The sequence below is a fragment of the Carcharhinus amblyrhynchos genome, chromosome 22 (genome assembly GCF_965287045.1).
Source record: "Carcharhinus amblyrhynchos chromosome 22, sCarAmb.v2.hapA, whole genome shotgun sequence".
Classification (NCBI taxonomy): domain Eukaryota; kingdom Metazoa; phylum Chordata; class Chondrichthyes; order Carcharhiniformes; family Carcharhinidae; genus Carcharhinus; species Carcharhinus amblyrhynchos.
This window is the reverse complement of record NC_137345.1, coordinates 15646050-15659095: the sequence shown is the minus strand read 5'-3', so window position 1 is coordinate 15659095 and position 13046 is coordinate 15646050. Positions and strand designations below refer to the sequence as shown.

At 42.0% G+C, this 13046-nt stretch overlaps 1 protein-coding gene and 1 pseudogene across 1 annotated transcript in view; both read right to left on the bottom strand.

Annotated features, from left to right (window-relative positions):
- Nucleotides 1–6964, bottom strand: part of LOC145356756 (chitinase-3-like protein 1) — a 34557-nt gene extending 27593 nt beyond the window's left edge. Inside the window, exons 1-4 of the mRNA XM_080209624.1 lie at nt 6940–6964; nt 5445–5477; nt 300–417; nt 28–84 (exon numbers count right to left, since the gene is read on the bottom strand). Of these exons, the coding sequence (XP_080065750.1) occupies nt 28–84; nt 300–417; nt 5445–5477; nt 6940–6964 (233 nt within the window). The remainder of the gene's footprint in view (nt 1–27; nt 85–299; nt 418–5444; nt 5478–6939) is intronic.
- A 5548-nt stretch (nt 6965–12512) lies between these two features.
- Nucleotides 12513–12693, bottom strand: LOC145357177 (U2 spliceosomal RNA; annotated as a pseudogene).
- Nucleotides 12694–13046: the final 353 nt, after the last annotated feature.

Here is a 13046-nt window from a genome sequence, read left to right as displayed (position 1 = left end):
ACATATCTGGGGAATTATAAATTTTACCTGCTGGTTCCAAACTTCCAACCTCCGAATCCAATAAGTGTTTTCAGATTCTTATTTCTGTTCATTAAAATGAGAAACACCATGGATGTCAGTATTACAGTGAATAAGGTAGGAGTGCACAGCACCAACACTGAATTTTTCTACCCATATAAAAGATGCACGCCAATTATGTCAATGACTCCTTGATTACAAAATTATTTCAATTGAGAGTAATTGTAAAATGGATTGGAAATGTATAACTAATGCACTTTGGAGAGAATGATGAGACTTACGAAAGTTTCAGACCATTAAATCTCTTGTAGTTAGGTTCATCTTTCCACTTAGAGATGTCATCTGTCGTATTGACATGGGAATAAACCAAATGGGTGCACAGGCAAGGGTCAATATTTTCTGGGCAGAACTTGATTCCTTTAAATCTTTCTGGGGACAATTCCAAGTAGTGGCAAAGCAGTGTGTAGGAGAAGACTAAAGTATGAAGAAAATATAATAGTTATTTGAAATTTTAAAGACAATAAGCTGACAAAACTAAAAGAAGGAAACATATGACAGACTTTCCTGAATCCTTGGACCTGCTTGGAATAAACTTTTGTGGGACTTCGAAGCAAGCTTTTACTTTTATTCAGAAGGAATATTTTGCATTTGCCCTCATTGTAAATTGTTTGGCTTCAGTGCTGTTTTTTTATTGTGTTCCATGAGAGCTCTTATTGAACTGATCTTAAGATGTCTGCCTCCAGAAACCTACACAAACATGGGGAGAACATGCAAACTCCACACAGACAGTGACTGGACGTTAGAATTGAATAACAGAGTCACATTTAGGTTGTCACACAGTACAGGATTACATTTCCAAGACTCAAACATCCCTTTTCCCCATCGGAATCTCAAAATCAAGATCTGTGTGAAGCAGCTTAACATGGCAATCTGAAAATGAAGCACTTGAAAGTAAGATTGTGATTATAGGAAGACATGGACTGGAACTCTACCACCTCGCCCGCCTCGGAATCTGCACGGGCAAGGGTCCGACAGCAGAAATCTCCACTGACCTGGGGTAGGAATTTCCAGTCTTGCCTGAGGCCGTAAAATCCCGTTCATGATATTCAGATCAAGAGGACAAGTTAGTCTAACAGCCCAATGCCATGGAAAGAAGGAAGGTCAAGATTTCCAGATCATAGATGGGACAAAATGACCACTCATTTCAACTGAAGCAAGTCTAAAGATTAGGCTAGTAACCTTGAATGTGACAGCAGTTATTCACAATGTGTCACAGCATACAAAACCACATCTGGAAGGAGTACAAAGATGTGTTTACAGGTTTTCTATGTCTACCAGGATCATAATGTTGAGAAATAGATGAGACTATTATATGACCAGTTCAGCATTTACCAAGAAGACCCCCACTGCCCTAAAGTCAAATCTAAAAGACAAAATTGAAGTGCTGAAAAAAGTGGGGGGGTAATCATAAAGTGACAACTCATACAAATTGGATTGGCAGCATTGTAGAAATGAAACAACCTGGTAAGCTGTGAGTATTCTTAGACCCAAAGGATCTAACTAAAGCACTGAGGAGAGCTCACTACCCCATGCCAACCATTGAAGAAATGATGCTGTAACTTGTCAAGGCAAGGATATTCACTACCCGAGACACAAAGGATATTTATTAGCATGTGAAGCTGGGTGAAAACAACAGATGAGTGGCGGCACAGTGGCACAGTGGTTAGCACTGCTGTGTAACAGCGCCAGGGACTCAAGCTCGATTCCTGGCTTGGGTCACTGTTTGTGCAAAGTCTGCACATTCTCCCCATGTCTGCGTGGGTTTCCTCTCAGTTCTCCGGTTTCCTCCCACAGTCCAAAGATGTGCGGACTGGATGAATTAGCCATGTTCAATTCCCCATTAGTGTCAAGTGGAGTAGCAAGATAAATACGTGAGGTTATGGGGATAGGGCCTAGGTGGGATTATTGTCAGTGCAGGCTTGATGGGCCAAATGGCCTCCTTCTACATTGTAAGAATTCAATGATTCTGTGATTCTAACAGCTTTCTAAGGACACTCTGGACACTGTTTGGGAGGTACAGCCTGTTTCATGTGCTGTTTTGTATTTCCACGGCTCCAGAAGAGCATCACTGCAGACAAAATGGGATATTCTGTGATCTTCCAATTGTGGAAGCCAATGTATGACATGCTAGTTGATGGGTGTGGAGACACAAAAGAAGAAGCCATAACTGATCATGATCAGAATTTAACCTTGAGAAAGCCTGACAGATGAATCTGACGTTGAACAATAAAAGGTTGCTACTGAAGATGCCTGAAGTCAAGTAGGCAGCTCATGTATTGACAGCAAAATGTCTTCACCTGAATTCTGAGAAGGTGAAAGCCATAGCAACGATGCAGCAACCAAAAGATGTGTAAGCAGTGCAATAATTCACTAGATTCATGAACAATTTAGCCAAATCTTTGCCTAGTTTGTTAGCTGAATGTGAATTGTAGTGCAAGCAGATTGTCAAGGAGATGCTGTGGTATTAAGGGACAGAACAGGAAGCAGCGTTCGCTGCAATCGAGTGCCCAGTGATGGCAATGCCACTGTGGAAGTACAATGATATCATTGAGGGAGTCAACTTGCAATGTGACGCTAGTGAGATGGATCTGGGAACAATTCTGATGCAGCAAGGACATTCAGTCATGTTTGCATTCAGGACATTAATGCAAATATGCTTAGTTTGAAAAAGAGCACCTGGCCATGGTTATTGTCTGTGAACATTTTCATCAGCACCTGCGTGGGAGAGAGAAAATAACAGTGGAGTCCAATCACAAGCCTCTTCAAAATATTTTCTGCAGCCCCCACCAACTGCTCCAAAATGACATTGCTTGTTTTATAAAAATATTATCTGGACATGACATGTAAGCAATGGAAACAGATGCGTGTTGCAGATATGCTATTGAGAGTAATGCTCCCCCACCCTACCTCCCCACACCGCTGTCGGAAAAGCTAAGCAGACTTCAAGAGAATGCAACATCTTCCAGGTCCAATGTGCAACAGCAGCTCGACATGACCTGGAAGACATTAACCCAGCAGAAACATGGAATCGGTAAAAGAGTGTCTTGCTCCAGTCGAGTGAACTACTCAACAGGTTGCAGCTCCACAAGTTTTACAAGAAGTAGTGATGTAAAGATGATTTGAGAACATTTTGGACACACCTGTGGTTGCAAGAACATAGCAAGCATACCAAGTTGAATTGTTATCCCAAAGTGGCATCTTGTGCAAAGGTAATGGAGTCATCATCCCTAAGGTGATGAGAGGAGAAATGCTGAAAGGCATTCATGAAAGCCATCAAGGGATTGAATTTACTCTGAGGAAGGCAAGAGATGTTTTTTACTAGCTAAACATGAGCAATGAAGTCAAAGACCACATTTGTGGTGCATGCAATGAGTACCAAGTTAAACTAGCTCGAGAGCCATTGATGCATGACATTCCAGATAGACCATGGATGAAGTTAGGAGTACATCTCTTCGCTTTGGTAGGAATTTATTATCTCATCACTGTAGACTACTATTCTAACCACTGGAAGTTAGACCCACTGAATTCAATGATAAAGAGAAACAGAATATCTGAAAGCACTTTTCAGTTGGAAAGGCATTCCACACATTATGGTGAGTGACAAAGGCCCTCAGTTCACGAGTGAAGAATTCAGTAGATTCACAAGGGATTGGGAAATCTAGCACTATGCATCATCTATGCACTGTCCCCAGTCAAATGAGAAGGTGAAGGTGACAGTGGAAATCACCAACAGACTCATCAAAAAATCAAGTACAGATATGTACAATGTAATCCTTGAATGGAGAGACACAATGACCAGAAGTATGGACATTGATCCTGTCTAGACACTGATGTCATGATGCATGCAAAATACTCAGTCACACTAATGTCATGTTATATTCAAAATACTCAGTCATGCTGGGTTGCATATGCAAATATGACCAAAGATGTGCAGGTTAGGTTGATTGGCCATGCTAAATTGTCCTTTAGTGTCAGGGACTTGCAAGGTAACACACGGGGTCACGGGGTAGGACCTGGGTGAGATTGTAGTCGATGCAGACATGATGGGCCTAATGCCCTCTTTCTGCACTGCAAGCATGGACATTGATCCTGTCTAGACACTGATGTCATGCTACATGCAAAATACTCAGTCATGCTGGGTTGCATATGCAAATATGTCCAAAGATGTGTAGGTTAGGTTGATTGGCCATGCTAAATTGTCCTTTAGTATCAGGGACTTGCAAGGTAACACATGGGGTTATGGGGGTAGGGCCTGGGTGAGATTGTAGTCGGTGCAGACATGATGGGCCTAATGGCCTCTTTCTGCACTGTAAAGATTCTATGATTCTATGTCCATCTCAGGGCTGAATACTCATTACATAAAGCTGAGGAATTGAACCGCAGAAGCTCATTTTGACCTCTAATGAAGGAATGTGAAATCTAAGCAACCGAGGTTTGCTAAGAACAGATGAATATGATTTGCTGAAGATGATGATTGATTTGATCAGAACACATCATAGTTCCAGTCTGCTCACGCACAGGACTTTGACAGGGTGGAGTGAACTACGGGGAAGATTATCTACTTTAAATGCATTAGCGATATTGCAAATTTTGCCCAAAGTTGTATTTATGTTGAAAAAATATTGTTTGCCCTCAAATTTCTGCTTGAACTTATTTGCAGATTTCCAGATACAAACTGTACCATGAACCAACACATTCAGACAAAGTGTGAAGATGTGAATGTCTTATTAAAAGCAGATTTTCCTTCATACTAATATTCTTCAATACATTTAAAAATGGTAGGGTTATGGAATTTAATTAATGTGGCTTATCATTTCAAAATTCATATTTCAATCACAGTGACAACCCAGCACCTACGAGTAAGCCCACTGTAAAATACTGCAAATGATTTGTTGATCATTTTGAACAATATTGAACAATTGTAGTATTGAACAATTTTCCAGTTGTATTTGGGATATAGTGATCAGTTTCCTAGTCAATTAAAAAGATATTCAAATAATCTCCACTTCTTGATAAAGTCTCTCCATCAGGCACTGAATGTCTTTGAAAGAGAAATTAGGGAATTCTTCAAACAACACTCAGGGGGTATGGTTTTTGGGTTTCCCACTTAATAATATTCCTGCCTGTCACTGTTTGAATACCAGTGATAAAGCAGTAAAGTGAGCATTAGTAGACCACTTACAGGCCTCAATGAGCCTTCTCACCCAGACATCATCAAACAGAAATGAGAATGTACAAGGTCCAAACCGACACCCTGCTGCCCTGCCTCCAAATTCACAATCATTTGAGGCATTCAATCCCATTACCATCCCCTGGACCAATGAAACCTATGTCTTAATAGAGGCTGGAAATGTACAATGACTTACCAAATGCAATGTGATGCAAGAAGACCAAGCTCACTAAAGTAAAAATAAAAACACATTTTTATTTCATGTAGCACTTAACAAAATTATGATAAATACCTTCAGAACTTTACTCTTAAAAATCCATTACAAATTAAACATAATTAATATTTTAGTTGGCTTATGCTCTGGTTGTGAAAGTATATTTTAACATCAATGTTGTATGTTAATTGTTATTCTCCAGAACCTAATGCAGCCTGACCTTTATTGAAAATTTAATTGATTTGGACATATGAGTATAATTGTGAAAAAAGAAACATGTTACTGAATCTCCTCATCCTGCACTCATCAGGACAAACACAAGAATACCAAATTTCAAATGATCACAACAGTCTATGCTATAAAAGAACATGGTACTGATTGATTGGCAAGTCAGCACTGATTGGCTGAGATGTTGCCATGGAGAGAGTGGCAGGGAACTATCAGCTTCCTGAATCTCTAGGTGATTCAAAAAAAGTTGCCATTAAGTCTATCTATGTATGCAAGTTTGTGAATTCTAACAAGTGTTGGTGAGCCACATGGACTGAACTGATTATCTTAAACTTATTGATAGTGTCGCTATCAGTGCATTCAGGTCTGCTCAGACAATACTGCCCAAATGTGGAATAATACCCAATAGGAGGCATCTTATTTCATGTTTTGTCAGCATGAGTAGGCTGTGTATGGTCTGTAATCTGCCGATTCCAAACAACCAATGGAATATGATATTTGAATCAGTTGGCCAATCACTGAGGTGTGCTGTTAATGTGATTCTGTAATTGTGCAGCAGTTGAGACAGTAACAACCAATTTAAGATAATTAATCAAACATGTAACATTTTCATTTGTTAGAAGTGACATACATTGATACGTAAGAATTCTCTGAAAAAAAAAGGAACATGTCCACGAATTGTTGGTTTTATGATATTTTCCAGGAACTCAGGTGCCTATAGTTCACCATTGATTTCTCCATGGCAACACCTTGGCCAATCAGAGTCAGCTTCCCAACCAATTAGTTTCCATTCCTTCTGTAGCATAAACTGTTGTGGTTGTTTGAAATTTAATATTTTTGCATTTGTCCTGAAGAGCACAGGATGAAAGGCTTCAGTAGCATGTCTCTCTTTTCATCAATATTCAAGCTCTCTGATATCCCAAGCATCAAATAAGGATAATTTCCTGAGTAGGTGCTGGCATTGAGGAAACCCATCTAGTTCCAGCGCACAATGGGCAATCATAGGGATGATGCCCACACAGATGGTGGTGCCACATTCTGGATGCAATGCTAAACTGTTCCAGCATCTCTCTGTTACTATGAGTGTAAACAATCCCAGAGCACTATGTGAACAATACCCACGTGGACAGACAGAATGTGAGAAACGCAGGACCTTCTGATGAAAGCAATTGTCTGGTTATGTGGCCATATTTACCACTTCAGGTAGTCCAAAATAAAAATAATCCAACACAAAATAGCCAACACTGACCAGTCAAGAGAAGTGCCTTCCCCATCTGAAAGCTTTGAAGCAGTTCAGTCACTGCTTTTCCGTTCAGTGGTGCCTTTGATAGCGTCTGCACGAGACTGAATAAATGATCTGTAGAAGAAATCATTAACAAGTAAAGACTTTGCAAAGCGACAATAGGCACAATTTTACTGGTTTGCCCACCCCTTGATGGGCAGAGCAAGACAGTAAAATTACACAGGACTAAGAAATCAGGATCACGCCCGATTTCTTGGCTCTCACGCTTTTACAAGAGCTGGATTTCTGGTGAGGTCTACTTCTCACCGGAAATGGGCATAGAGTGAATAAATTATTTAAATATATTGCAATATTGATTTGCATGGCTGCAAAGCATTAGTCAGCCTGGCGCTCAATTGTCTGGGCTTACTTTCCTTTATAGCCTTGTTGGAACAGGGAACAGTCATGTAAGAATCACCAGTAAAACTGGAGGCAATTGAGACCCCCTGGGAAGGTCAAATGCAAGAAGGAGGTGTCCCTTGCGCAGTGCCAGCCTGGCATCTCGATAATATTCACTGGGCACCTTGGCATTGGTCACCAGGGGCAGGCCTATGGATGGAAGGGCCTGTGGGGGTTGGGAATTATAGAAGGTGGGGCCTATGGGGAATGGGCATTTGAGGGATGGGGCCTTGGGGGTGGGGCTTGTAGGAGGTGGGGTCTATGTGGCAGGACTTACAGAGGTGGAGCCTGTGGTGGTGTGGGCAGGTCAGGGTCTGACAGCTCTCTCTCTGTCAGACCTCCACTGCTATTATTGCGCATGTGCAGAATCAGAGGTCTGCACATGTGCAATAGCTTCTTCTGCAGCTTGCCGATGTATTAAGCCCAGCCCATTGCCTACTGCAGCTAGAAATGGTCTAGACCATTTTTCCTTGCACAATGTGCACAAGATTGGGCAACTCTCCCATTTTCACATTAGCTAAACACTTAGAATGATTCTTATAAAATTCTGCCCTATGGGTAGAATTTAATGGAGGACACTGCAATGGCACTTGGTGTGGGCGGAGCTGTGGAATTGTGCAGGAGTTGGATCATCAAATCCCCTCTATTAGCAGCCTGGGAGATATACTGTTGGCCAGAAACCAGAGGGGTCAGTACCTGTCAGCTTGACGGCTCAGACATGTTGATAAGGCACAAAAGCACAGAAATTCAATGGATGTCTACCAGCCTTCCCTCAACATCTCCAAAAACTGGTGCTGTGTTTATTGGCCAAGAAGGATCATTCTGGCCTTAACCTTGCACAAGTCCACAGATGTCAGTACTGAGGAGTTTGCAGTGTTGACAGGGCTGAGTTTGTCACTGTTGTGTCTGGTGCCTTGATCTGTTGGGCTTTATTCCTTACAGGTTTTCTTGTGGTTTGGCATTATCAAGTGACTTTTAAAGCCATTTCAGAGAGCAGTTCAAAGTCAACCATCTTGCTGTGCCTCTGGAGTCACATAAAGGCCAGACCAGGTAAAGATAGTAGATTTTGCTCTCAAAAGAACGTTAGTGAATCTGATGGATTTTTACGGCAATAAAACATTTTCATGGTCATCACTGAACATTTAATTCCAGATTTAATTTTATTGATTGAATACAAATTCCACCATATTGTGAGAGAAAGAAAAACATTAGTGTGGTCCAAAAATAAACATCTTGAAATCCAATTTTTTAAAACTAAGTACTCAATCATATGATGCCTTGTTCAGAGTTTCTTTACCCAGGTATGTGTTGCTTTTTGAGTTCACACTTTTTTTGAGAGTTGTGTCATCATCTTTGCCACTCTAAGCTTTTCTGCAGTCTTGGTGGTGATAAAAAACAGTGTGAAATGTCAAGTTGGTTAAAGTTAACCAGAACATTTAACACATTTGTAAAAATTCAACATTAGTCGGAAGTGGTCTCTTTGGACCAAAGGAACATCATTGTTATTTTTGTGAATTTGTACCCAGTTATTCACCCATGCTCAAGAAAGAGAGAAATTAGAGCCCACAAAAGATGCATTTGGATCATCTGCTCGTTACAGATTTGCCATATTTCAGTCATGGGGACTTGGTGATTTTCATAGATTAAATAATTGGAAGCATTTTCATAGAATCATAGGATCCCTACAGTGGACAAGGAGGCCATTCAGCCCATTGAACCTGCACCAACAACAACCCCACCCAAGCCTTATCCCCATAATCCTAGGTATTTTTTCTGCTAGACCCCCCTGACAGTAAGGGCAATTTAGCATGGCCAATCAACCAAACTCACACACCTTTGCTCTGTGGGAGGAAACTGGAGCACCCGGAGGAAAACTTTGCAGACACAGGGAGAACGTGCAAACTCCACACAGACAGTGACCTGAGGCTGGAATTGAACCCAGGTCCCTGATGCTGGGAGGCAGCAGTGCTAACCACTGTGATATCATGCTGCCCCAATGATGGGTCACATGTGATCCATGTGACCCATCAATCTGCAGAATTAAAGCTGTTTATCAATAGGCTGCAGCCGAGAATACACTAGAAGATATTTCTACTGCATTATAGTATTTATACACAAGACACAGAAGTTTAATTGAGAACAGTGCACTTGACATTCAGATTGCAAGAAAGTACCACAAGACATAAAAGCTGGAAATCTACCGCCTCACCTGCCAAGGAATCGGAGTGAGGCCGTAAAATCTTGCCCAAACTGTCTGAAGTGACGTTTTGCATAAATTTGAGTAACAAAGTACATAATTTCATTTGACCAACAATTAAAATGTTAAAATAGATGTGCTAATCTGTTTACACAGTAAAAAGTCTGACAACACCAGGTTTTAGTCCAACCTATTTATTTGATAATATACTCACAAGCTTTCGGGTTAGCCCCTTCGTCAGGTGAATGGAGAGTTCTGGCCTCAGACAGAGCATATAAAGCACAGACAGTTTAGAGATTACTGATTAGAATGCGAATCCTTACACCTAACCTGCTGTTCAAGACCTGAAGTGGCTGATAATGTGAGTGGAAGGAGCACTGATCACAGTTTAAAGAGATGTGTATTGTCTCCAGACAGTACAGTAAGTGAGGTTTTGCAAACCCAGGCAAGTCACGGGGGTTACAGATAGTGCGACATGAACCCAAGATCCCTGTTGAGACCGTCCTCATGTGTGCGGAACTTGGCTATCAGTCTCTGCTCAGCGACTCTGCGCTGTCGTGTGTCGTGAAGGCCGCCTTGGAGAATGCTTACCCGAAGGTCAGAGGCTGAATGCCCGTGACCACTGAAGTGTTCGCCAACAGGAAGGGAACAGTCTTGCCTGGTGACTGTCGAGCGATGTTCATTCATCCGTTGTCGTAGCGTCTGCATGGTCTCCCCAGTGTACCATGCTTCGGGACATCCTTTCTTGCAACGTATCAGGTAGACAATGTTGGCCGAGTTGCAAGAGTATTTACCATGTACCTGGTGGACGGTATTCTCACGTGTGATGATGGTATCCATGTCGATGATCCGGCATGTCTTGCAGACAATACAAGACAAATCTCTTTAAACTGTGATCAGTGCTCCTTCCACTCACATTATCAGCCACTTCAGGTCTTGAACAGCAGGTTAGGTGTAAGGATTCGCATTCTAATCAGTAATCTCTAAACTGTCTGTGCTTTATATGCTCTGTCTGAGGCCAGAACTCTCCATTCACCTGACGAAGGGGCTAACCCGAAAACTTGCGAGTATATTGTCAAATAAATAGGTTGGACTAAAACCTGGTGTTGTCAGACTTTTTACTGTGTTTACGCCAGTCCAACGCCGGCATACCCACATCATGACTAATCTGTTTAAACAGAGTACAGGTTTGAGTCATGCCCTCGTCATCAATGTAGCGGAATCCCTATCATGGTAACACATGGCTCAAAGTTATTTTGTCAATGATTTGGTTTGGCAATCCCAATTGGGAATAATAAGCCTTTAGTGTAACATTAGCAGAATCAATCATACTCACGATACTTAATCAACAATTCACCGCATCATAGTTGATGTTACCTGGTCTGAATCTGTGGACAGCAGTGCAGCGTCAGAGCTCTCATACAAGCCAGCAATGTTTGGTTCTGTTCATTTATAACCCTATCCTTGTGGCTCACATGGCTCACTTGTCCACGTATGTTGCTGCACCAGCCAAAATCCATTGTCTCCGATCTGTCTCATTTCTACCAACCATTATATTATGTGACCACTGCCCAGAATGAGGTGAACCCTAACATCAACCAAATGTTGAATTATCCAAATATACATTGTTAAAGATTAACGAGATTACGGCCACTCGGTTCCATTTAACCACTGTAAATGTACACACACACATCCTGACTGTGGCTCCACTCTGTCTAGCTTCAGCCAATCATTATCATGACAAATTTCCACCCTCTTTTCGTCTTGCTCCATTCTTTTTATTGTTTATTCACTCCTGCTTTCCACCTGAGCTCAGACATACCCTTTTCTTCACACCTTCCTTCGCTCCCCTCTTTCTCTGCCTCTGTACTACTTAAAATTAGTTACATCTCTAACCTTGACTGCACTTCCTCACTCCCCACCTGCTGTAAGGACTCTATTGTACTCTCCCAGTTTCCTCATCTGAATTGTATTTGGTTGGATGATCCAATCTGCTTTATTAGTGTTTCTGATATGTCTTTCCTTTCCCTCAGGGTCCTCAACTTCGTCATTCTATTTCATGCACTTCAGCTCTCCCAGAATCGTGAGTGCAGCCTATCTATCCAATCATTCCCCATATTGAAAAGTCCAGCCCCACCATTTCCTCCACCTCTAGTGTGATGGTTCCATCAAACGCATCCTCCTCTTCACTAAAATCCCATATTCTGTGGAAGACTGGGTGAGAATGCTGCTCTTAACTGAGGGATTAGATATGGCATCAGTCATAATCCACACAAAAACTGGCAGAAGTGGCTTGTTTTAAACATTCACTCTTTTAGCTGAGGGCCTTGGTGTTTCCATTTTCCTGGATCTTCTCAAGGACAGTTGGGGTTTGCCACTCATAATCCTGTTTCATCCCTCACTCCTTCAGCTTGGTGACTTTTCAACTTCATGTCCCAGGTTGATCCAAAGGAAGGATCCAGGAGGACAATGTAGTCAACTTCACTAACTCCAGAGGATCTGGAGACCAGTTTCTCTCCTTCAGCTTGCTTGAATTCAATAAGGCTACTGCTGTTCCCCCAAAACCCAAGTCTGGACCTCAGGTTACTGCACAGATGTTCCACCACATCCTCTGCCTGCTTTCGCTCATTGAGGATCCTGGTTGCTATGACCAATTGCATGTCCTCACTTAGGTCCTCAGCTGCTGTCTTGTTTCCCCCCAAATCTGTCCAGTTTTCTACTTGTTGGCAGATAGGATATGCCCTGCTTCTCCCCTATGTTGGAGAAGGCCCATTGGGAGACATCATCTGCTCATTGTCTCTCAGATTCATCCTATGAAGCCGGCATCTCTTTTTTTAAAATCCAATTCAATCAAATCAAGTCCAATTCAGAGTCACCACAAGTGAGACATTCCTGATCCAAACTGACGAGACAAGGCTCTCACCACCTGTTTTGGGCTTGATCTACATGATCCAAGCTGATTGGAGTAGGCATAGCTCCTCCTCCAAGGCTTGATCTCATTTGCATCTTAGCCAAAAGGGCGAGATGTCGCTTTTAAAATGAAGCTAAAATGTAACCTAATGACTTCAATCGAGCACAGCATGTTGATACTACACTTGATCTTAGCCAAAAGGCCGAGAAGCTGGCACCTCTGCTCCAGCTGCAGCTACTAAATCCTCCCTTGCTGTCAGAGCCAGTTCCAGAACTTTCACCACCTTCATCTTGACCAAGCACATTTCTGTTTCATCTGCTATTCATCATGGAATCCCACTCCTGACACCAAAATACAGAACATAGAACATTACAGCGCAGTACAGGCCCTTCAGCCCTCGATGTTGCGCTGACCTGTGAAACCAATCTAAAGCCCATCTAACCTATACTACTCCAATATCATCCATATGTTTATCCAATGACCATTTAAATGCTCTTAATGTTGGTGAGTCCACTACTGTTGCAGGCAGGGTATTCCATGCCCTTACTATTCTCTGAGTAAAGAACT